The sequence below is a fragment of the Rhinatrema bivittatum genome, chromosome 17, assembly GCF_901001135.1.
Source record: "Rhinatrema bivittatum chromosome 17, aRhiBiv1.1, whole genome shotgun sequence".
In the NCBI taxonomy this organism is placed as follows: Eukaryota; Metazoa; Chordata; class Amphibia; order Gymnophiona; family Rhinatrematidae; genus Rhinatrema; species Rhinatrema bivittatum.
The window spans coordinates 31,396,909-31,422,607 of NC_042631.1; the positions used below are offsets into that span (position 1 = coordinate 31,396,909).

The window sequence follows — 25,699 nt, forward strand, 5'->3', positions numbered from 1 at the left end:
CTCACACACATATATTAATTCTCTCTCTCCCTCATACTCTAACACACGTTCATTCTCATACACGTGCTTATTCACTGATTCTCTCCCCTCATATATATGCACAAGCGCTCACACACTCAGTGGTTCTCTCTCCCTCACACAGACACAGATACTAACTCACACTCAGTGGTGCTCTCTCTCACACAGACACAGATACTAACTCACACTCAGTGGCGCTCTCTCTCTCACACAGACACAGATACTAACTCACACTCAGTGGCTCTCTCCCTCTCCCTCACACACACACTCAGTCATCCTCTCTCCTTCACACACACAAGAACTCTCTCACGCTCAGTTGCTCCTTCTCCCTCACACGGAGTGGCTCACTCTCCTTCATATACACACACAGGCACTCCTTCTCTCTTTCTCAATCACACACACTCCTCTTCTTTCTCCTTGACAAACACAGGCACTCTCCTCCTCTCTCATATACACATTCAAGGCCACAGGAGGGGTGGGCCGCATCACTGAAGATGGCTGCGAGGTGAGGGGCCGTGTCACTCTTAAGGTGCGCCACAGGAGGGGTGGGCCACATCAATGAAGTTGAACCCGGGGGGGGGGAGGGGGGGGTTGTAGCAGGGATCACATCACTGAAGCTGTTCAGAGTTTCTTCTTTGCCACTGGACCAAAGATGTGCCATGAGGGGAAAGGGCCGTGTCACTCTAAGATGCACCATGGGAGGGGTGGACTATGTCACTGAAAATGCACTGTGGGGGTGGCATCATTTAAGCTGTACCATTATGGCTACTTCTTCTACCTGTGGGATGGGAATCCTGCAGGTGCTTCAGAGAAGATGTGCCGCCAGCCCAAGGATTCTTCTGCCCGCGGAGGGTGGGATCCCTGCGGGCAGTTTGTTGAAGTTGTGCTGCTGGTGTTGGCCTGAAGGCAGGGTGAGGGGGGCCACAGCAGAAGTATTTTGGGGCCACTTTTTGCCATCTCAAAATGTTGCCACCTGAGCCCACCGACTCCCCCTGATTCATGATAGAACTGCCCCTGAAGAGAAGCCACTGCGGTAAATAAGCTGCAAGCATGATGCAGGGTCTGACATATCACAGGGATGGCAGGGGCTTTTTTGCTAGAGGAGGCAGGATTTTTTTTTTCTCTGCCTACCGCCCCCAGAAGGAATTACTATAAAAGTTTACCGAAGAGCACTGGCCCACCCTCCATCGCCATCTGGGTCGCATTGATCTATTGGGGGGTATCGGCAATGCCCTAGTGGGTCAGTCTGGTTGGTCACGTGGTCGAACTCCCTCCCCCCGGCTTTACCTTGCCTTGCAAACTGCTGGCACAGCAACTGACCTGACGCCTTTCAGGCTTTATTTATCCTGCGCTGCGATCCTCCAAAATCGGTGGCTGGCCTGGCACCAGGTAAGCCAGCTCAACAACGTCCACAGCAAAAGTGGTGTTGGTCCCGCGCCGTGGTTAAAGGCTTTTTTTCAGCTGCCACCGAATAAAATTGCTGTAGGCTCGTCTGTTGTAAAAAAAAAAAAACAACCCAAAAACTGTTGTTGCTGCTTTACTGCAGACCCCGCGCTGGTGCGGCTCTAGTGCCAAGCCCGCCATCTTTCCGCGTTTTTCAGTCAACTCGCTACTTCTGTTGATGAATCCGTGTCGGGGGGGGGAATGGACCGAAAAAGCCGGTCGTGTACTAGAGCCGCCAGCCACTGACCGCCTCCTGCGGTCTGAGGAAAACGGCGGGGATGGGGCAGATAATATTGCGTCTCTCCTCCTTCCTCCCCCCGAACAGTCCAGTTTCTCTGCCAGTTCGGGGTAATTTCCTCAGAATTACCGGGGTTAGGGCATGGAAACGAGGAATTAGCAGTTTGTATCCCGCTCTGGTCAGTCTAACACAGTTTAAAGCATTGAGGCGACTACTGAGAGTTTGAAACTCGCGCTCCCAAGTTGTCTGCCTTTTTTTTTTTTTCCTTTTAATTGTTCATTTTTATTATTCTGTGTGCTGTTCCTCCTTCTCCCAAAAAGAAAATAATAGCGGAGGTAACTAAATTCTCCGCAAGGAAGCGCTGGTCTATCGCGGGGCAAACTGGGCCTTCTCAATAGCCAATCAGTGTGGTGCCACCAGTCTTATCAGCTGCCTTCAAGATGGCTGGCGGCGCAGCCGCAGTAGGAAGAAGAGAGAAATATGCCCCGCCTGCTCCAAGCACGTGCTTCCCCTTATTGCCGAGTCTGCTTCGGAAGCTTCGCTCTGTATTCTGGCGCGCGCTCCCTCCCTCAGAATCCTGCCCTCTGCTCGTCCCTTGTTACGGCCCAGGCAAGCTGCTGCTGCTGTCAAGACCTGACTGGAGCAGCCGACGACGGAGGATGGAAGGGACCTTGCCTGCACACGCGTGTTAGCAGCAGGGGCTCACCCGCCTCCGGCCTTTCACCGCCTGCCAGGTGGAGAGTGCACGGACGCTGAAACCAGCTGCAGCAGGTCAGCATCCTGGGCCGTCGTCCTGTGCCCTCCGCGCCTTCAGGGCCAGAGCAGACATTAAGACTCGAGTTTGGAGCTGACCGCATTCATCTGACCATAAATAATCGCATCCTCATGATCCTCAGGCCAACCATCCTGCTGGAAGGAGAGGGAGAGTAAGAATGACAGGCAGAAGGGGAGGGGGAGAGAAGGAAGATGCTGGGATGTTGCTTTTTCTTGTATAAGATTGTTGCCCTTAGGTCTTAGGAGCTAGTGCTATTTTGGTATGGCAGATTTGTGTAGTGAATTTTGAGCCATCAGAAGATGAATTTGAAAGTATGTATCACAAACAAGATGTATGGAACTTTATATGCAAAAGTAAAGTGATGGATAGTGTTCCAAAACTATTTATTTTCTCCATATCCTCTTGACCCTTCTTGTTTCTGTTGCCAACTGGTAAGCAATGCTTTGCTAAAGTTGATCAAAACATGTATTTATTCCTCAGTGATGCAAGAAAGACTTGGGTTATCTACCTTATCAATAACACATGAAATTTATGTTAGAATGTTAAATGTAATCAAGCAAAACAAGGTGACTGCCCAAGCCACAAAGCAAACAAAAACACAATTTAGGGCAGGAAAAAACACTTTATGGCCATAAACCTATGATTCAAAAAAGTTTTTAATACAAAAGATCCAGATGTATCTAGAGAAATCCAAACTCAGAAGTAAAGTTACACGGTCCCTCGTGTAATGTACAAAAACTGCATTGGGAGAGACCCAAATCTAAATAAAAAAATAAGTAACAAAAACCACATGGGACAATCGCAGGCAAATACACATGCATACACATCATGATCAATAAAGAAAGGAAGAAAAATCTTAAGGCTTCCTTACCATAAGCTTGTCAAATTTGTCAATGAAGAAATACATTCTAGTGACAAAATCAGAATATATATGATAAAATAAAGCCTTGATATTAAAAATAACAAAGCACCAAGAAATGCAAATAATAAATGGATAAGGAGATCGAATCATCTATTAGGCATCCAATCTATGACACAATAATGTAAAAAATAATAAACAATTAGTGATAGAATAATTAATAACTAATAAAGTGAAAGCTCGAAGTTTAAACTGAGGGTCTGCAGGTCAGTTGCAAGGAGCAAGAAATAGATAAAGAATAACTCCTATAGTGGGAGTGAGCACTTGTATTGCAAATAGAAAAACAACAACATTTTTAACATATTGTAAAGATATGAGGATTTTATCTGAGAAAACTCTACTGTGTTTCCTCAGCATTCGGCTGTTCCGCTCACATCTCTGAGGAAATCTGTGAGGTGGAGGTAGTGCAAGCATGGCGGATTGAGCAGCCATTTGGCTAGGCCCTGCTCCCAGATGCGTGGTAGGCAGCAAGATAATTTCATGTGTTGTTTTTTTGGTTTTTTTTTTGCTGTGTGCCATCGGTGCATGCCTGTTCATCAGCCTGTGCATTTGATCTCACTTGTGCATCCTGTGCAGGCGTTCTTCTTTCTGGATGCACATTCTTGTGCATGCAGCGGTGTTTTTCTTAGTGTCTGTACTGGGCGCCCAGTTTTGGTGTCTAGTTGGACATGCAGTCTAGGCGTGTGTGTTCGAACACACATTTTTTTTTTGTGTATCCATTTTGGGTGTGGCTTATACGTGTGGGTTCTCTGTGCGTGAGCCTTTGCTGGTCTGCACGTTTACATCATGGTGCCTGCTGCGAAGAAGCCTAAGCGCTTAGCTATTTGTGTTGCATGCCACATTAGGGCCATTCAGTCGGAGCTTACTTTAAGCCTGTGTCAGCGCTGCCTGGATGCTCGGGGAGATTTACCTGTTTTTGCCAGCGATGGTCCATCTTCTTGGTCTGAGGGGAGTGGGACCGAGGACATGACGGGAGTGTCCCTTCCCTTGCTCGATCCATGGGCCGGGTCGTCAGGGGACACTAGCTTTCAGGACATTAGGTTTGGGCCTGTGGGGCCTGGAATATACCCGTCCTTTTCCTCGGTGGAATTCTTCCAGGGATTGCAGACATTTGTACAGGGCTGGTCTTCTGAATCAACAGTACCTACTAAGGTGCTCCTCTGCCTGTCTTCACAGTCAAATGCCATAGTGCAGTGCAGTCTGGCAAGGCTCAATTGCAGGTACATCAAGATGATACCGATGATGATGGTGGTGGCTCTCCTGGTGAGAAAGGTGATATTCCCTCAGATTTGGAGCTATATAGAATTGTTCTCTGTTTCTTTCATAGAGTTGCTAAGATTGATTTCTCAGACCCTGAAGACCCTCAGAGTGGCTGAGACTGACTCCTTGGGGATGCAGAAGAAGGACCCCCCCTTTTTGTCACCCTTCGCAAGGCTTCTTGTTTCTTTCCCCTCCTGGATGCAATGTAGGAGTTGATCAATCTTTAATGGAGTGCGCTAGCATCCTTTAAGGGAGAACACATTTTGGCGGGTTTATACCCCTTGAATCCGCAGGCCAGAGAGCAGTTGTGTTTCCCTAAGGTGGATGCCTCGGTGTGTTCTGTCATGAAATGTACCACCATTCCAGTAGAGGCAGGTGTGGCACTGAAGGATGCTCAGGAAAGAAGTATTGAGGCTATCCTAAAGCAAGCCTTTGAGGCAGCGACAATGAACTTACAAATTGCTTTTTGTTGTGCCTTGGTAGCTCGGGCTACCTTTTGCCTTTGTCAAGAATCTGATAGCACAGTGTCCGATCATGGGCCTATGGTAGACCCAGGGGCCACTGTCGTAGCTGATGTGGGCTGTGACTTGATTCACACAGACGTCAGAGGAGCTGCTTCGGTTATTACCATTGCATATTACCATTGAAATCCAATGTTTCTGTAAAGCCTGTTGCTGTTAAATGTTTTACTGTTTAAACTGTTATATGTAAAGCCTGTTGCTAAATTATTGTTTTAACTGTAAACCGAGGTGATGTATAACTATACGTACCGCGGTATAAAAGAATCTATAAATAAATAAATAAATTACGGCTAGGTGGTAGTTGTGGCTGCGCAACTGGTCGTTTCAAAGTCCAGTCTCAACAAACTGCTCTTCAAAGGCTCGCTTTTGTTTAGCAGTGAATTTGAAAAAATGGCAAGTAAATGGGAGGAGACACAGGTTCCTCGATTGCCAAAGGACAAGAAACCCGTTGCCCGGTCTTTTTGGACTTGTGGCCACTCTCAGACTACCAGTGTTTTCGACCTTATAGAGAGGTTCTTCCCAAAGATCCCGTCCCTTCCGTTGGTCTCAGTCCTTTCGCCCCCAAGGGCCTTGAAAGGATGCCGGCTCCAGAGGTGGAGCCCCTCGGCAATCTGCCCACTGTTTGTCTCTTATGACTCCAACAGGCTGGGTAGGGCTGATACTAAACAGACTCTTTCCACCTTGCTAGCCAAATGCATCACCTTCTGCTATGACAAGGTAGGATTGCAACTTGGGGGCCACGTCACAACTCATTTTGTTAGGGCCATGGCCACTACTGTGGCCACCTGCATGCAGTTCCTATGGGGGAGATATGCAAGGCTGCAATGTGGAGTTCTCTTCACACGTTCTCGGCTCTGTGTCTGCACAGGGACAGCTGTGGTGATAGCAGATTCGGCCAGTCTATCCTCAGAAATCGTTTTCAGCTGTGAATCCAATTCTTCCTACCTATGGCCCTATTTTGGGTTCGGCTGTTCCTGAGGTTACCAACAGCACCTCTGTTGTTGTTATGGTTAATGGTGTTTGGGTGGATCCTTGGACACTGTGGCAGCTGACCACACCCACGGGGGGCAGTCCCGTGAGGGACCACGGAGTCAGGCTAGACTCTGGACACACAAACACAGATTTGAATCTTTTATTAAACAGTTTATGGAACCACCAGAGGTGGCAGTAGTGAATAGTGATTGTAGAGCCCGGCTGGGTGCGTCTCTCACAGAACGCTGGAACAGCGGATCCTCTGTAGAGCAGTGCTGTAGTGGAAAGAGACAGAGTTATGAGTACACAATAAGCTTAGCATTCAGAGTCCCAAGTAGAATTAGGAGAGCTCCGAGACAGGGAGAGCAGGCCCTCGAGGAGCGAGTACCTGATCCCTTAGAGCAGAGAGACTCAGTGGTGTTGTACTCAATAGCAGTAGCAGAGATTCCACTAGATGAGAGGTCTGGCACCGGAGCAGAGAGCAGGCCCTCGAGGAGCGAGTACCTGATTCCAGTGGAGCAGTACTGTAGAGAGAGATGTTTTCTGTACTCACTGATGGTGACTGTAAGTTAGTTCTTCCAAGTAGAAGGGTAGAAGTAGCAGGCAGCGACACAGGAAACATGGGCCCTCGAGGAGCGAGTACCGGTTTCCTGATAGCACCTGAAAGAAGCAGAGAGGCCCCCGAGGAGCGGGGTACCCTGTTAGCGACCCCGAAGGATAGTAAGAGTTCCAGGAAGAGCTGGAGTGGCATAGTAGCTTAGGAACGGAGAGCGAATCCCATCCATATGAATCCTGTTGCTAACTCAACGAGCTAGCAAATACTCGGATCGGTACTGTAAAACCGCGGGAGAGTGGACGAACGCCCGCTCTCCCGGCGCACGCACCAGCCCTTCGCCGGTGCGAGCGATCCAGTATGCAAATGAGGTGACGCAGTGCAAACGAGGAAAAGGAGGCGCTAAGGACACTAGCGCGTCCCTAGCGCCTCCTTTTGGCCTGGAGCGGCGGCTGTCAGCGGGTTTGACAGCTGACGCTCAATTTTGCCGGCGTCGGTTCTCGAGCCCGCTGACAGCCACGGGCTCGGAAACCGGACGCCGGCAAAATTGAGCGTCTGGTTTTCGGCCCGACAGCCGCGGGCCGAATTCAAATTTTTTTATTTTTTTTTTAACTTTTTTTTACTTTTGGGGACCTCCGACTTAATATCGCTATGATATTAAGTCGGAGGGTGCACAGAAAAGCAGTTTTTACTGCTTTTTTGTGCACTTTCCTGGCGCCGGAAGAAATTAGCGCCGACCTTTGGGTCGGCGCTAATTTCTTAGAGTAAAATGTGCGGCTTGGCTGCACATTTTACTTACTGGATCCCGCGCGCAGACCTAATAGTGCCCTCAACATGCATTTGCATGTTGAGGGCGCTATTAGGTGCCGCGGGTGGGCCGCGTGTTTTCCTCCCCTTACTGAATAAGGGGTAAGGGAAAACACGCGTCCAGAGCAGGCTGACAGTGCGCTCCGACGGAGCACACTTTACTGTATCGACCTGACTGTAGGCAGATATACCCTGGAGTCATGACGTCAGAACAGGGGGATGCCGCTGAGGTTCGTGCCAACGTGATGTTAAAGATGAGGGCGGCGTGCGCGCCCTAGAGGTACCTTGAAGGAGAATGGCAGGAGCCAGCACCAAAGCCGGTCCGGGGACGCCGGAGAGAACGGCAAGCAGACGCCGTGGCGGCCATCAGTCCAAGGTGAGCGGGAGGAGCCGCAAGTAGAGAGAGGTAGGCGGGGCGAAGCCGTCGAAGACCGACGGAGGCAACAATTGTGCCCGTTGGCACCTAGTTTGCTGTCTGTTGGTACCATTGCTCTCGGGTCCAGCCTGTAGCTAGAGATTCACCCACATGTGAGGACTACCATCCTGCTTGTCCTAGGAGAAAGCAAAGTAGCTTACCTGTAACAGGTGTTCTCCTAGGACAGCAGAATGTTAACCCTCAGGAAACCGCCTGCCACCCCGCAGAGTTGGATTCTCCTGGTTTGCTGTTTTCTTTTTTTCGTGATCTACTTAAGAGACTGAAGAGAGTCCCCGCATGGATAGTGGCATGCTCAGCGTGCCAGTCAATGTTTCTAGAAACGTTGACATAAGTTTTCCGTGCCAGATTCCATCTGATGATGTTACCCACATGTGAAGACTAACATCCTGCTGTCCTAGGAGAACACCTGTTACAGGTAAGCAACTTCGCTTTCTTTCTGCACAAACCTTCACTGCAGTTAGCCTACACTGTTTTTACATAGTAATAACAGACATGTCTGATAAGGAGAAAGGGGAAGCAGTGTACATTATTACTATTGGCAGTGTCATACGAAGTTGTGTACTTTGAGTGCTGTCAATGCCAGGGTTCCTTTTAGCCGCTGCCATGTATAAAGGTTTTCCAGCTCTGAAAGGAAAACATATTGCCACATATATATTCTCCTGTCCTCACCCTATTCCTACCCTTCCTTCCTGATCCCTCTCTCCCACAGCCTCCAGCACACTCCTGACATTTAACCCCTCATCATACATAATCAGGATTTACCCCCTTCTCATGCAGCCTCCACCCCAACATTTACCCCTTCCTTGTCTCCCCCTAGCATTCACCCACCAGCTATCAGCCTGCTATCACTCCTTCCAGTATTAACCCCCTCCTTGCACTCTTCATCTCAGCATTCATCCCCTCCTCTTGAGCCCCTTCCCCGACAGGCTGACCCTCCTCCTTCCTCCTCCCACTGCCTGCAGCCCCTCTATCGTCTGGCACTGTATAGGAAGGAGGGGAGAGCATCTCTTCTCTTTCTGCCTCCCCTCTGAACTGCGGGCAGTGACAGAAGCAGAGTTATCAAACCAGCTGGATCACTACCAGTTTTGAACTTGTGCCAGGAGCTGGCCAAGCTGGCCAAATACCAGCAGGTGGCAACCCCACTCATGTTTATTTCTATTTATTAATTAACCCTACACAGGTACCAACATCATTAATAAGGAAAGGCAAAAAAAAGTGCATTGTTCAGTTTGTATAATATTTAACAAATAATTTTATTTGCATTTAACAAATAATTTTATTTGCATTTATCAAGTAATAGTTTTCCATAGAGTCTACTGAACACATTTCATGCAATCTGCAATTGCAATACAATAAACTGTGCCCAGTGATAATGTTCTCAGTCTTAGGTTGGGTTTTATAGAAGGCATACTGTTTATTCTCAGTGGGGAATATTTTCATGATATCAGTGTGCTCATTTCCTCCACTAATGGCACTCTAATTTCTCCTATATCTCCATCTTGATCTACAGCAGGGGTAGGCAACTCCGCTCCTGGAGTGCCACCAACAGGTCTGGTTTTTCAGAATATCCCCAATGAATATGTATGAGGTATATTTGCATGCACAGCCTCCACTGTATGCAAATATATTTCATGCTTATTTATTGTGAATGTTCTGTAAACCAGACCTTTTAGTGGCACTCAGAGTTGCCTACCTCTGATATATAGTTATAGCCTCCTTGCTGGTTGCTATAGAAACTGAGGGAAGGATTGGTAGCTATATGGGTTATCATCACCTTAAGAATGCATTTTGATTGTAATGTATTGTTTTAGTCTTCTTTCTGACAGGAATAAGGCTTATGAGATCACCATATCTGTGTGTGTGGTTTTCTTTCATGTGTTCCCCCCCCCCCCCAATAACTTGTGTGTGATGTGCTCTTTCAACACCAAATTTTCAGTACAAGGGAATCCTGATAAGAATGTACAAAATGAGGTTGTAAACCCTGTGGGGATAGGGAAATACCTAGAGTTACTGAGTATACTCTGAAGTGCCGAAAAGCAGAATACTAAATAAATAAATAAATAAATAAATAGATAAGAATGTGTTTTTGGATCCATGTATGCTTGCAGTTATGTATGTGTGCACATCCTGGAAAATAGGCTCCTTCAGTTTCAGGGATGTGTGGTGATTTGTTAAGAATCCATTCTGTAACAGCTTCCTGTACATAGGGGGTCAAACGTAAGCTAATTATGCTTGTTCATAAACTATTAAATAATTCCCCATCACCATGGATCACATTGGTTCTCCGGTTCTACAACCCTATATGTAGCCTTAGATCTGCCCATCGGGGTTTACTGAGGCACCCTCACTCAGATATGCGAGCCTACTTGAAACCCATGTGCAGACATTCTCCATCAGCACTCCTCTTTTCTGGAACACCTTGCTCAAGCAGCTACAGTCCATGACTGATATGCCTTTGAATCTGATTGTTAAACCCTGAAAGTGTGATTTACTGTGCTCAGGAATTTATAGTCAATTCGTTGGTTCTGTCTCCATGAATGTTTGTATGTTTTGATTTTATGAATGTTCTTCTGTTCTCCACTGTGATCATTGGAGCATGTGGGCTACAAATCTTAAAAAATAAGAAAGAATGTATGAGTGTTGGACTGTTTAACCCAATGATGGTTCTCAAGAGCAGTGTTCTCAGCCTGGTCCAAGAGGATCACCCGGCCAGTCTGGTTTTCAAGATTTCTAATGACTATGCATAAGATATATTTGCATAACTTGAGAACCAGACTAGCCCGGTGGACCTCAAAGACCAGGTTGAGAATCACAGCCCTAGGGAACCTACTGTTGTATTTTTAATTGTGCACTTAACAGAATTGACCTTTTGTAATTTGCTGGAATAGCTGACTTCTCTGGGCTAGATTAGAACTGTCTACAAGGTGGGGACACTATTGGACATTTGAGGGCTGGCTAATACTTGTAAATTGTGAACAAAGGCATTGCTCATTAGTGACAGCCCATCATCCTCAGGCTGGTACTCAGGATTAATTTCTATTAGTTTTTAAATGGAATCAGAAAGCTTTATTTTCACATGTAGAAAACATCTTTTCTGTTCAGAATATGAGTCCAAGCCATGCCACAAGGGCAGGCCCTTTGATCGAAGGGCAACTAAAATGATAAAGGGGATGGAACAGCTCCATGAGGAAAGGCTGAAGAGGTTAGGGCTGTTTAGCTTGGAGAAGAGATAGCTGAGGGGAGATATGACAGAGGTCTTTAAAATCATGAGAGGCCTTGAACGAGTGGATGTAAATTGGTTATTTACATTTTCGGATAATAGAAGGACTAGGGGGCACTCCATGAAGTTAGCAAGTAGCACATTTAAGACTAATCAGAGAAATTCTTTTTCACTCAACACATAATTAAGCTCTGGAATTTGTTGCCAGGGGATATGGTTAGTGCAGTTAGTGTAGCTGGGTTTAAAAAGGTTTGGATAAGTTCTTGGAGGAGAAATCCATTAATGGCTATTAATCAAGTTTACTTAGGGAATAGCCACTGCTATTAATTGCATCAGTAGCATGGGATCTTCTTAGTGTTTGGGTAATTGCCAGGTTCTTGTGGCCTGGTTTGGCCTCTGTTGGAAACAGGATACTGGGCTTGATCTGACCCAGCATGGCAATTTCTTATGTTCTAATGCAGTAAAAAGCACATGGAAAAGCTACAAAAATAGATTCTATACATTTAAATATATAGTCATAGTATAGTAAGATAGAAATGATATAAACACCAGTGTATATTTATTCCTCGCATTATGGTTCTGGGTAAATTGTTTTTCTGTTGGTGGAGGAACGCTGCCACATGCAGTTCTTGATCCTTTTGAAAAGGAGTTTTTTGTAGCTCATTGTAAAATGGTTACTTTGAGACCAATTTCCAGAACTGGAGGCAGGTGAAAAGTCCATGGGTCCGTTTACCTGTGGATTTTGTACCAGTTCTCAAAGGGAAGTTTGTGTGTACTTTCACCTTTGAAAACTGCCAAAGTAAATTGCACCTGCGTTTTCTGTGGATACTTTTTCCAGCAAAAAGAATGTGTAGAGTTTTGAAAATACAAAATTCTGCATCTTCTTGCCTCCCTTGGCCTAACCCCACCCTGAGAATGCAAATAAAAGTATGTGCATTGTGGAACAATATGCCTACTTTTATCTGCCTTCAGGATGGGCGATTTTCATAAAGCCCTCTTATTTAGGAAACCTAGTAGCATTAAGCCAAAATATCTCCAAAATAAACTTCATCCTTCCTAAATAACTAAGAAGTTGAGGAGATTCTAGATCAGAGGTGAGCAGAGCTGCAGCCCCTGTTCCATCCATGCAACTTGGTTGGGCCGCCGACACATTTGCTTATAGAGATATATCCTGGATTCTCAGTCTGGTTCTTGAATCAGTTGCAAGTAATGACACCGCCAGCCTGTGTCAGACACACACACACGCTCAATCACAAACAGATTTTTAGATTTCAGAAACTTTATTGGAACATACACACTGACACCCACAAAGACACGTGTGTGTGTGTGTGTGTGAAAGAGAGAGAGAAAGATACCCACACAAGCGAGGTGCCTGGGTTTCTCCCCATTTATTTGCCATTTTTCTCCAACTCACTGCCAAACAAAAGCAAACCCTTGAAGGACAATTTGGTAATGTTGGACTTTGAAATAGTATCTACCAACCAGTTGCGCAGCCACAGCTGTTGTCTAGCCACTATAACAGAAGAAACTCCTCTGGTGCCTGTGTGAACCAGGTCACAGCCCCCATCAGCTAAGAAGGCAGCCCCCCGGTTCCACCATAGATCTGCTATCTAAAGTAGCACTGCCAGATTCTTGAGAAAGACGCAAGAAAGCTGCTTCAGGGCTGGTTTCACTGGTAAACAAATTTCTGGTGAAACAAGTAGATTTTAACAAACTGAACACAAATATGCATTTATTATGTCTGTATCACATACCATTTGCCAGAAAAGTGCAATATACATTAAGCATTGTTACGTGACTGTAGTGGCATAAGCTATAATGGCAATGTTGGCATCAGAAAACAAAACTAAAAATGTTTTGCCACAGATTTTCGTTTGTAATCACTGTCCGACACTTCATGGATGAGAGTCCAACAATAGTCACCTAGCATGGAGGGGGTTCCACTTGCCTTGATACCGTTTCTCCATTTTGACAATGTCTTGATGAAAGCTTTCACCATGTTCGTCACTCACAGCGTCAAGGTTGTCTGGGAAGAAGTCCAGGTGGGAATGAAGAAAATGTATCTTCAATGACATGTTGCACTTCATCAATTTGTATGCCTGAAGCAAATTTTCAACCTGTTCCACACAGTCTGCTGTCTTATAGTTGCCTAGAAAGTTACAAACGACATTCTTGAAGGCTGTCCATGCAACACGTTCTGTACCTTGCAGAAGACCATCAAAGTGGCTGTCCTTCATCACAGCTCGGATTTGTGGGCCAACGAAAACACCTTCTTTTATCTTGGTGTCACTTATGCGTGGAAACATTTGCCGCAAATAATCAAAGGCTTTACTTTGCTTGTTCATTGCCTTAACAAAGTTTTTCATCAGCCCAAATTTGATGTGCAAAGGAGGAAGAAATATCTTACTTGGATCCACCAATGGGTCATACGCAACATTCTTCTGCCCTGGAACCAACTTCTTGTGGAGAGGCCAGACTTTTCTGAAGTAATGTGATTCTCTTGCTCGACTGTCCCACTCACAAAGGAAGCAACAATACTTGGTGTTACCAAGCTGCAGACCCATTAAAATTGCAACTACCTTGAGATCACCAGACAAATTCTAGTTGTACCTCGAGTACTCAATGTGGTTCAGCAGTAGCTGCATGTTCTCATACATTTCTTTCATATGAACAGCATGTCTGACAGGTATTGATGGATAGATATTGCCATTGTGCAGCAAAACAGCCTTCAAACTTAAGATTGATGAATCAATAATCAGTTGCCATTCTGTTGGGTCGTGGTCACATCCGAGAGCACAAAACAATCCATTGATGTCACAGCAAAAAGTCAGACTGTCTATTTGGTTGAAATATTTTGTCTAATCTTCATGATGCTGCAAAATACTGAAATTTTCGTATCAGATGACAAAAGATTCCATCCTTGCAGCTTTGATCCAAGCAGCTCCGCTTGACTCTTCGTTAAAGCCAAATCTCTGACCAGATCGTTCAGTTCTGACTGAGATATTAAATGAGGATCGCTGAATGTTGATGGCACAAAGTCAGGATCAGCCGCAGCTTCCATCTGCAACGGCTCACCATCATCGCCTACCTTCTCATTTTCGTCATCAAGTGTCCACACCTCTGGCTGTTTTGGAACAGGAAGACTGTCGTCATGCGGCACTGGTCTCATTGCTGATGCAAGGTTAGGGTACTCAATAAACTCCCTGTTCTTTGATGAGTATCCTGACACATTCGTCATGCAGAAGTAACAGTCAGTTATATGAACTTTCTGTTCCCTTCATATCATTGGGATGGCAAACGGCATGGATGGTCGCACACCTTTCAGCCAAGCTCGCAGACTACTGGATCAAGATGCACAACTTATATGAGGAGCCCATGCTCTGTCCTGGTCACCAATTTTGCACCTGAAGTATAACTCGTATGCCTTCTTAATGAGTGCAGTCATACTCCTTTTCTGTGCTTTCAGAGTAAACTCACCACAGATGTAACAAAACGTGCCACGGCTATTACGACATTGATGCGACATTTCATAAAGTATATGAAATTAAATCCACAAGCTATAAACTCAACAGTTTTAGTGATACAATTCGCTCATTCACACAGACGTTGCATAGGAGACATCTCATTGCTGCTGCTTATATAAGGCGTCATCATAGAAACAAGTTGGGCTCTTGCAACCGAGCTGGGGCTTGCCCGAGCAAGTTCTGGCATGATCAGGCAAAGTTTCTTGGTGTATTTTTAAAAAACATTAATCTCTGTTACATGTTATGTTGCTTATGGCCATCAAAAATACAACATGAATTTTAAAAATCATAAAAACTACTGTCCAGCAAGAAAATATATGTACGTGAGATTATGTTTTAAAATTTCACAATTATTGTAACACAAAATTGGCCATTTCTCAAAAACCTTACGTGAACAGCATCAAAAATCTATTTGGAACACCAAAAAGCCTGAAGGAAACAAAAACTTTGTTTACCAGTGTTTTCAAAGGAAATTCACAATGATTTCCATCTGCTGAGCCTTAGCGATCATAATGAATCTGTGAGGAAAAGAAGCGATCTTTTGAAAAAAATTCTTCCATACTGAAGAACCAAAATCTTCCACTTGAATCAGGACCAGTTACTTTCAGCCAATGTGATTCCATCTCAAATCAAATTGACAGTTAGCTTGAGCAATCCATGATCATTGAGGCTCAGCAGATGGAAGTTGTGTGAATTTTTTTTTTTAAACTGGCCCTGAAGCAGCTAATGAATTAGTGAAATGTGCCTTATATTGGCATTTTTATGGCAAAGATAAGTAATGCTCTGATAATGGATTAATCTTTGTAAAATTCCTGCTAAGCATTGTATTATTTATTGTATTATTTACTTTAAATCGCGTATATCTTGTGTCCTCCAAAGTTCGGAGTGGGTAACATAAAATCAAGCAAAAACAAACATAGTAACTAATAAACATTTTGACAGTTCTTTATCGGTGAGCTGCAAACCAGCATCTGTCAGGAAATAATAAATCAGTTTTAAGTATTCTAATTTTTCACAAAGCACAAGCTGAGATGGACATCTGAAAGGGTTTTTCTCCAATGATAGCAGCATAAACTCGAGTACTTTAATACTGAAAGAAGTTTGATTTCTATTTGGGCGTCTGAGGTTTTCCCTTTCATTTTTGAAAGTGATGGTTTTCTATTGAAGGCTTATAGAGCAATTTATATTTATGAAAATTATAAAAATTATTTATTGATACAGAGTTAAAATTCAAAAAAATTTAACCAGTACAGTTTGTTCTAAATTTATTGATAGTTGATATTGAACCATGTAAATAATATGAAACACATTAAGATGGTAATTGATGTCTTATTGTTTCTTCAATATTCACAATATATTCTTTTTCTCCCCAGCCCACATCATGGAATCAAAAATCCCAAGACTTTATTGCAAGCCGATTCCCTTCTTCTCTTCTCGGTTCCTTTTCAGCCTAATTCTGGTCTTCTTTTCGCTCATATGTATCTGGAACATCATGAACCTCAAATCTACATTTTGTCATCCTGTAGAGAAAACATTATCTCCCACACGGGCACAATCTTTATCACAGAATGGGCCCCTCACTAAAACTGAACAGAATGACCTTGAACTTATCATCTTGGTCTGGACTTGGCCTTTTGGAGAACGTTTTCCTTTGGACACATGCGAGAAGGTTTATGGCATATCAGGTTGCCATCTCACTGTCGACAAGAGCTTGTATAATCGAGCTGATGCTGTGATCATCCATCATCAGGATATCATGTATTTAAAAAGCAAGCTTCCCCAGGCTCCAAGACCCCCTCATCAGCGGTGGGTCTGGTTCAACTTAGAGTCACCTAGCTACACACCTAACATGGATTTTGTAGAAAACCTAATTAACCTGACCATGACCTATCGCCACGATTCTGATATCATTAGACCCTATGGATGGCTAGAGGTTCTCAAGGAACCTCAAGAGTTCATAATTCCCAAAAAATCTAAACTAGTGGCTTGGGCTGTTAGTAACTGGAATCCAAACACCCGGCGGGTGCAGTATTATGAAGAGCTTAAGAAACACATTCATATAGATATCTTTGGGAAGCAGCATATACCCTTGAAATGGGATGATTTCATTTCCATCATTTCTGAATATAAATTCTATTTGTCTTTTGAGAACTCAAACCATGTGGACTATATTACAGAGAAGCTCTGGAATAATGCCCTGATCGCAGGTGCTGTGCCTGTTGTTTCTGGACCACCTCGGGAGAACTATGAACGCTTTCTTCCCCGAGACTCCTTTATCCACATCAATGATTTCCCTAGTGCTCGGGAAATGGCTGCTTATCTATTGGAGCTAGATGCCAATGATGAGAAATATCGACGTTATTTCCAGTGGCGATCTCAATTCCGGGTGAGAAGGGAAGTTAACTGGGATAATCATTACTGCAAAGCTTGTCGTGCACTACGCCAGGCTCCTGCCTACAAAATCATTCCCAGCGTGGCCAAGTGGTTCAGTACACAGAGCTACCCACCTCAATGAGAAGACAGGATGAATGCAAGCATGTGAGAATCCTCAAAATGTGGCAAACCATGGTGTCTTAGTTTTATATTAAACAATAGCATAGTAGATGATGTCAGACAAGAACCATTTGGCCCATCCAGTCTGCCCTGCATATACTATTTTAGTTAAGAGTATTTCACCTACACCTAGCTGTGGCCATCCCTTTTCTGACCCTTGCCCTTACCCCAAACCACTGCACTAAAACTATTTCCTAACAGTAGGTTGTACAAGCTTGACTGTGTGCAAGGTGTTTCTCCTTCTTTTGACTGTGACATGTAGCCAAGTTGACCTGGAGCCCATGCTAGGAAACTTGCCACCTGCCCCACATATTTAAAAATATATCAAACTTTGCTGCCATTGAATTTAGGTTGACCTTGCTTTCTTTTCCTGAGAGCTTGATGCAATCATATCATTGCTGTCTGCAAGGCGGCTTTGTCTTAGCCTTTTTTAGCCCTCTACTGTTCTATATAATCTGAGGTCCATATTCAAAAGCCTTTAGCTGGATAACTCAGAAGTTATCAGTCTAAATGAAGATTTGGATACTTATCTAGCTAAATTCTAGCCGAACAATAAGATAGCCGACTAGAATTTTAGCTGCACAAATTAGGAGCAATCTGAGGGTATAACTGAGATGCCCAGAAAACTTATCTGGCTAATTCTGGTCGGCCCATAGACCTACCCTAAAGTTAGCTGGATAAACATATCCAGTTAACTTTAAGATAGCCGGATATATTTAGCAGCGCAAATATATGGGCTAAGATAGCCAAATAAGTTTATCCGTCTAACTAGCCAAACCACACAGCTGCTGAATACTTCTCTCTCTATATAAAAGGTTATGTCAGTTGGCTGGTCACACTGTCATGACTGTCTGTGGCCTTTAGGTAGCATCCAGAACAGTGGAAGGTGCACTGTGCAAAGACAATATACTCTGTCTGCAAAGCCCTGTTGTACACACACACACATACAGGCTGTTATTGACCAGACAAGCAAAGCAACGTCAGGTAATGTTCACTAATATGCTCTGCCTATGAAGCCCTGTTCCTCACACTCCCACACACAGGGACTGGCAGGCATAGGCATACACACATAGGTGCACACAAGCTAACAACAGGGGCTTGCTCAAGCGTTCACAAGCTGGCACAAGCGCGCAGGCGCACATTTGTATTCATTTGCTCGCACAAGTAAATGCACACAAGGTACAAGCAGACATATATAAATACACAAGCAGATACACAGTTCATGCACACATATATATTTATTAACTTTTATTTACCGACATTCGTGCAGCACATCATGCCGGTTTACAAACATTATATAAACAAAGGTGCATGCCCTCACACCCACAGGCTGTTGTATGCCGGGCATGTTTTGCTAGTTGAGAATATAAGTTTCTATATATAATTCATCAATCAATCAAGTACCTGCCCCCTCCTTTCTTTCATCTTTCTACTGCTTCCCCACCTGTTCTTGGTAGCAGTCTCAAACATGGATAAATACTTCCACAATTTTGCTAACCACTTTATCTGCTGATAGCTTATTCCAAGCAGCCACCATGCTCTCAATAAAGTTTTTCTTTTCAGCTTTTCCCTCTCCATGAACCTTTTGAATTCTTACGGAAAATTACTTCTTCCGGTACTTTATTGAAGACTGCTAAATATTTTAATATTTCGGTGATATCCTTTCCTTTCCTTCTTTCTTTCTTTCTTTATTTATTTGAAGAGTTTTTTATACCGATATTAGTAGGGACATCATATCGGTTTACATCATAACTCAAAAGTGGAAAATACAATGAACAGGTATTGGGGGAGGGCTCACATAGGAACAAGTAACAGTAAAGATTAGAGAGGAACATAATGAAGAGCTGCAATAACATAATGGTTTGGCAATTGTGCCCAGAACTTTGTACAAGGTTCAGTAAGTACTAGTAGGGGGGTGGGTGGGGCCAGGAGGGGTTATGGGGGGGAGGAGTTATTGGGGTAAGCTTGCTTGAAGAGCCAGGTTTTTACATTGGCCCTGAATTTAGAGGAGCAGGTCTCGAGCCGGAGGTTAGGGGGTAACGAGTTCCAGAGTGTGGGTCCGGCAGTTGAGAGGGCTCGATCCCTCGTGGAGGTGAGGTGTGCCTTTTTAAGGGAAGGCACGTGGAGGGTCCCATTGTTGGAGGCTCTGGTAGAATGGTTAGATCGTATTGGACAGAAGGGCCCATCAAGCCAATTTGAGTTGTGGGAGTGTATGGATATGTGAATCACGGTCAGGGTTTTGTAGAGGATACGCGAGGGGATTGGGAGCCAGTGCATATTTTTCAGGATGGGGGTGATGTGGTCGTATTTACAGGTGTTAGAGATGGTTCTCGCTACAGCATTCTGTAGCATTTGGAGAGGTTTTAAGGAGGAGTAGGGGAGATCTAGGAAGAGGGCATTGCAGTAATCCATTTTTGTTGAGAGGGTGGCTTGAATGACGGTGCGGAAATCGGCAGCATGAAGTAAGGGTTTTAGTTTGAAAAAGCCTTCCTTAAGGATCAGGTTGATGTATTTTTTTAGGTTCAATTGTTGGTCAATCAGAACCCCAAGGTTTCTTACGTAGGGCTGTGTAAGAAAGGCATTATAGGCTGGGTCATTTGCAAGTGCGGGTTTGGGGGGTGAGTGTTGTGAAATAAGGAGCAGTTCTGTTTTAGAGGCATTTAAGGCAAGGTGAAGGTCGGTGAGGAGTGCGTTGATGGAGTCAAGGCAGTTTTTCCAGAAGTCAAGAGCATTGGTCAGGGAATCCTGGATGGGTATGATGATTTGCACATCATCAGCATATAGGTAGAATTTGAGGCCCAGATCTGATAGGAGTTGGCAGAGGGGGGTAAGATATATATTGAAGAGGTTGGAGGAGAGGGAGGAGCCCTGGGGAACTCCTTGAGAGAGAGCATAGTGGGTAGATTCGGCATTGCCTATTTTGACTGAGTATTTTCTATTAGCGAGATAGGATGTAAACCATTGGAGTGCGGTGCCAGAGAGGTTGATGGAGGCTAGGCGGAAGAGGAGGCGATTATGGCTTATAGTGTCAAAGGCGGCGGAGATATCCAAGAGAGCCAGGATGTAGGAGTGTCCTTGTTCCATTCCTCTGAGGAGGAAGTCAGTAAGGGAGAGCAGGAGGGTTTCAGTGTTGAGATGTTTACGAAAGCCGAATTGGGTGGAGTGCAGTATCTTGTTGTCTTCCAGGTAGTCTGTTAGTTGGTTGTTGACTACTTTCTCCATGATTTTTGAAATGAAGGGGAGATTGGAGATGGGACGAAAATTGGCTGGGTCCTTCGGGGCTAGAGCGGGTTTTTTAAGCAAGGGTTTGACAGCTGCATACGTAAGAGGGTCAGGGACTATGCCAGAGGAGAGGGAGCAGCTGATAATGTCAGCCAAGGGTTTAGCAATGGTGTCAGATATTGTAAGGAGGGCTTTGGTGGGGACAGTGTCAGAGGGGTGGGTGGCCGGTTTGATCTTTTTGAGGATCGAGGCTATTTCAGTGAAAGAGGTGAGGTCAAGGGAGTTGAGGGTGGCGGTAGTTAAGCGTGGGCCCACGGGTGGGGGGATGTGGTCGGGGGTAAATCTGAGGAGTATGTTAGCTATTTTGTTATGAAAGTAGAGTACCAGTTCGCATTTACTACTTGCTTCATTGTCGGGGATGACTGGTGGGGCTGGCTTGGTGAGATTCGTGACGTAAGAGAAGAGGGCTTTTGGGTTATAGATGTAATCGTGAACTTTCTTGGCGTAGAAATCGCGTTTGGCATTAAGGGTGGTGATTCTGTAGCAGTGAAGTGCAGATTTGAAAGAGGGGGTTTTTTGGGGAGACGGGTCTTTATGCCAGGCTCTCTCCTTTTGTCTAAGATCATTCTTCATGTGTTTTAGGTCAGTCTTTCTTCCAGTGAGAATATTTTCCATTCTTTAAGCCTATCTTTGGAGGGTTTGTACTGCAGGTCTTGACCCTGTGCCAGTCTGGTAGCCCTCTTCTGAACTGTATCTAGTCTATCATTCTCTTTATGAAAGTATGGCTTCCAGAAGTGAGCACAGCATTCTGGGAGCAGTCTGAGTAGGGCAATATTACTTTTCCTTTTTAGTCCTGATGATGATACCTCTCCTTAGGCATCCAAATATATATTATTTGCTTTCCCTGCAGCTCTATTACTGTGACTGGTAATCTTCATTTCCTCAAGGTCCCTTTCCTGCTTATTAGTTTCAAATTCCAGTACTCCTAACTAATGTGAGTAATGGACTTCTATACCTTAGGAGGGTGATTTTGTGAAGCCATGTTCAAAGCCACATAGCAATTTATTAGGATTACCACTAACAACTATACGCCCATTACAAATTCTACAAAATACAGCAGCTAGGATTCTTACGAAAACAAAAAAACATGATCACATCACACCGGTTCTCATATAACTACATTGGCTACCGATAAAGTACAGAGTTGAATACAACATTTTAACAACAGCTCATAAAATTATTTACAGAGAAAAAACAGACTGGCTCAATACAGCAATAAAAATACATACCCCACAGTGAAATCTAAAATCTATGAATAAAGGACTCTTGCCTATTTCTTCAATAAAAACAGCTTATTTGACTCAAGTAAGAGAGAGAGCAATATCGTTAGCAAGTGCAGATTTATGGAACACACTACTGACTGAAACCAGATTACAACAAAACATAAAAATCTTCAAAAAAGAATCCAAAACTTGGCTATTCAGGAAGGCATTTTATGAAGGCCAATAGTATTTTTAACTATTTACTGCTTATCACTATTTTATTTCTACTCTTATGATTTCTGGTTTAATGATTTTATTACTACATTAATTTTATTCATGTTTCTTGGGAGTAATGACATTTTATTTACTGCGTTGCTTGCTCTTATTATGAATTTATAGGTTATGATATTTTTGTAATAGTTGAATTATGTATTAATATTTTATTTCTGATATTTTATATGTTTTAGGAACTCACAATGTATTAGAATCTACGATATTGTTGTAAACTTTTATGATGGAACCCACCAAATGGCAGTATACAAAAACTTGTAAATAAATAAATAAAATGCCTGCGTGAATTGTCTTGGTTGAATAATTGCCGCCTTCAAGACTTCCACTGTTTATATACTGTCAGTCATGGTAAAAAAGAGGCATTCCTGCAGACACGTTTAGATCAATGGAGGAGAATGGTATATGTGCCTTTGATTTTAAAGGTATTTACTAGATGAACATCAGTTTGGATTTAGGGTGGGACACAATACATATTATTGTTGTCATTCCTAGATTATATTGCAGGGGTCGGGAACCCATGGCTCGCGAGCCAGATATGGCTCTTTTGAGGGCTGCATCTGGCTCGCAGACAAGCGTCGCCACACTTTCCAGTACCCCGCTGACCCAGCTGCTCCCCGGTCCTCCTCCGCCCGGGCTCAAAATGCTTTCAGCCCGGGCGGAACGCGGCAGAATAGCTGGAGTCAGCGGCACTGGCGTGCTCTCTTCTTCCCGCCCCCCGCGGCCCGGAAGAGGAAGTGGTGAGCATCGGGTGCGTGCGCGGGAAGAAAGAGACCACGCTAGTGTGGTCTCTTCTTCCCGCCCCCCCCCCCCCGCGGCCCGGAAGAGGAAGTGGAGAGCATCGGGTGCGTGCGCGGCAAGAAGAGGCCACGCTAGTGTGGTCAGCGTCGGTCCGACGAAAAGAAGACTGCAGCGCGGCTCGGAGGAAAATGAAGAGCTTCAACCACGGCCGATGGGACTCCTCCTCTGCGAGGGCTGAAAATGAAGGAGGTTAGCGTTGGGAGGAGGCTGCTGCTGCTGCGAGTTCCCGGGGTGGGGGAGAGAGAGAGTGAATGAGCCAGCAAGCATGTGTGTTTGAGATCCTGTGTGTGTGAGTGAGAGATTGCATGTATGTGAATGATTGAGAGCCTGTATATGTGAAAGAGAGTATGTCTGTGATTGAGAGCCTGCCTGTGAGAGAGAGCATGAATGTAAGTTTACAATTGGGAACCTGTATGTGTAAGTTTGTGATTGAAAACCTGTTTGTGTGAAAGAGTATGTATGATTGAGATCCTTTGTGTGTGAGAGAAATCATGTGTATGTATGATTAAGAGCCTGTGTGTATAAGTAAGGGAGAGAGCATGCGTGTCTGTGTGTGATTGAAAGCTGGTTTAGGGGAGGGAGCATGTGAGTATGTGATTGAGAGCCTGTGTTTAAATGAGAGAGAGAGACCATGTGTGTCTGTGTGTGATTGAGAGCTGATTTAGGGGAGGGAGCATGTGAGTATGTGATTGAGAGCCTGTGTGTAAATGAGAGAAAGAGAGGACATGTTTATAAGCATGTGAATGAGAGTCTGTGTGTGAGAGAAAAAGACAGCATGTATTTATGTGATTGAAAGCCTGTGTGTGTGTGTAAGCGTGAAAAGATAGACAGCATGTGTGTAAATGTGTAATTAAGAGCCTATATAAGTGAAAGAGAAAAAACGTGTATATGTGAGTACTGAGAGCATGTGTGTATAGGTGTGTCATTGAGAGCCAGTGTGAGAGAGAGCGCTGGTATGTGACTGAGAGAGGAGAAAGTTCCAAGCAAACCACCCCTCCTCCTGCTAATTCAGAACTATCTCAGGACACCTGGATATCAAACGTTCCCAGGTATGCAGAGCAAAAACATTTTTGTATCCTTATTATTTTTCATTACTGGGTCTTTGTGTCTGCTATTTTGAAATATTTTGTTGGTATCTGGAAATGTTTTATATGAGTTTTTAATTATTGGATATTCCACTCATCAGCTGTTTCGAAATATGTTCTTTTTGTTAGTACAGTTTTACTGCTGATTATTTTATATTTCTTGATTTGTTTTATAAGGATGGGTGATGTTTCTTTTTTCCTTTGTTACACTGCATACAGAGACTCTGGCTTGTTGCAGTTTCCAATACAGTTTTTGTCTGCATGCTTCTAGTTATGCGTTTTGGTCTCTTTATTCTATGTTAGGTGAGGGTCAGCACGTGATTCAGGTGAGGTTTTCTGCTGGCGTGTAGTTTCTGTGTAGGACTCTATAGCAGCCTGACTTGGTCCATTTTCCTAATAGGAGATGTATTGGTGTCTTAAGGCCTGGTGTAATATTTTCAGAGACTTATTGTACTTTAAAAGTGTGATCTTACATAAAATGCACACATTTACTTGTATTTAGTTTTAAACATATTGTATGGCTCTCATGGAATTACATTTTAAAATATGTGGCGTTCATGGCTCTTTCAGCCAAAAAGGTTCCTGACCCCTGTTATATTGTCTGTTGGAATAGAGGGCACTGGATTGTAAGTATAGATGGACATGTCAGCAGTTTTTGATATGGTCAATCATGAGCTGCTGTGCAATCAATTAAAACAATATGGTATGGGAGGAAAAGTCTTGCAATAGTTTATATCATATTTGAAGGGAAGGAAGCAGAGAATCCAGCTGGGTGGGGAAATCTTAACATGGTGAGAAGTGTGCCGTGGGGTACCTCAGGAATCAGTCTTATCGTCAATTTTTTTCAATCTACATTTAGCGCCAATTGGCACATTTTTAGAGAACATAAGAACATGCCGTACTGGGTCAGACCAAGGGTCCATCAAGCCCAGCATCCTGTTTCCAACAGTGGTCAATCCAGGCCACAAGAACCTGGCAAGTACCCAAAAACTAAGTCTATTCCATGTTACCGTTGCTAGTAATAGCAGTGGCTATTTTCTAAGTCAACTTAATTAATAGCAGGTAATGGACTTCTCCTCCAAGAACTTATCCAATCCTTTTGTAAACACAGCTATACTAACTGCACTAACTACATCCTCTGGCAACAAATTCCAGAGTTTAATTGTGCGTTGGGTAAAAAAGAACTTTCTCCGATTAGTTTTAAATGTGCCACACGCTAACTTCATGGAGTGCCCCCTAGTCTTTTTATTATCCGAAAGAGTAAATAACTGATTCACATCTACCCGGATTTTTATTCCATCTATACAGATAATGTACAATAATTTGTCCCTAGTGGCTCAAATGGCATTCCAGTGGCAACAATTAAATAATGTTTAAATAAAATTGGAAGTTGGCTGGTAGGGAAAGGCCTATCCCTAAATATACTCAAGACCAAGCTCTTATGGGTTGAGAAGGCTCCTCTGCCAGCAGGATCACATATAATATATAATGAACATACTCTTCCTATATTAACTGAGGTTCACAGTCTGGGAATAATATTAGACTCCAAACTGACCATGATACCCCATGTTTGGCAACATTTCTAAGTATGCTTTTATAAACGAAGAATGGTGAAACTAAGAGCACCATTAGCACCTGACTTGTTCAGAACAGTTGCCCAATCTCTAGTTTTGAGCCATATAGATTACTGCAGTAGTATATTACAGCCAGTCCAGTTGGTGCAGCATGTGGCTGCAAGGTTGATCACAGGTAGTAATAGGTTTGAATATTTTACACCAGTATTAAAGGACATTCGCTGGTTG

At 44.0% G+C, this 25,699-nt stretch overlaps 1 protein-coding gene across 1 annotated transcript; it reads left to right on the top strand.

Moving 5' to 3' along the window:
- Window positions 1-1,387: 1,387 nt before the first annotated feature.
- On the top strand, window positions 1,388-22,301 carry LOC115079218 (alpha-(1,3)-fucosyltransferase 9-like). The gene is made up of 2 exons (XM_029582491.1): window positions 1,388-1,407; window positions 16,060-22,301. Exon 2 carries the CDS (start codon window positions 16,068-16,070, stop codon window positions 17,199-17,201), a length of 1,134 nt encoding a protein of 377 aa, XP_029438351.1. The 5' UTR covers window positions 1,388-1,407; window positions 16,060-16,067; the 3' UTR covers window positions 17,202-22,301.
- Window positions 22,302-25,699: the final 3,398 nt, after the last annotated feature.

Bases quoted from the DNA above. Each gene is read 5' to 3' on its own strand.
- LOC115079218 (XM_029582491.1), top strand. From the start codon at position 16,068: ATGGAATCAAAAATCCCAAGACTTTATTGCAAGCCGATTCCCTTCTTC.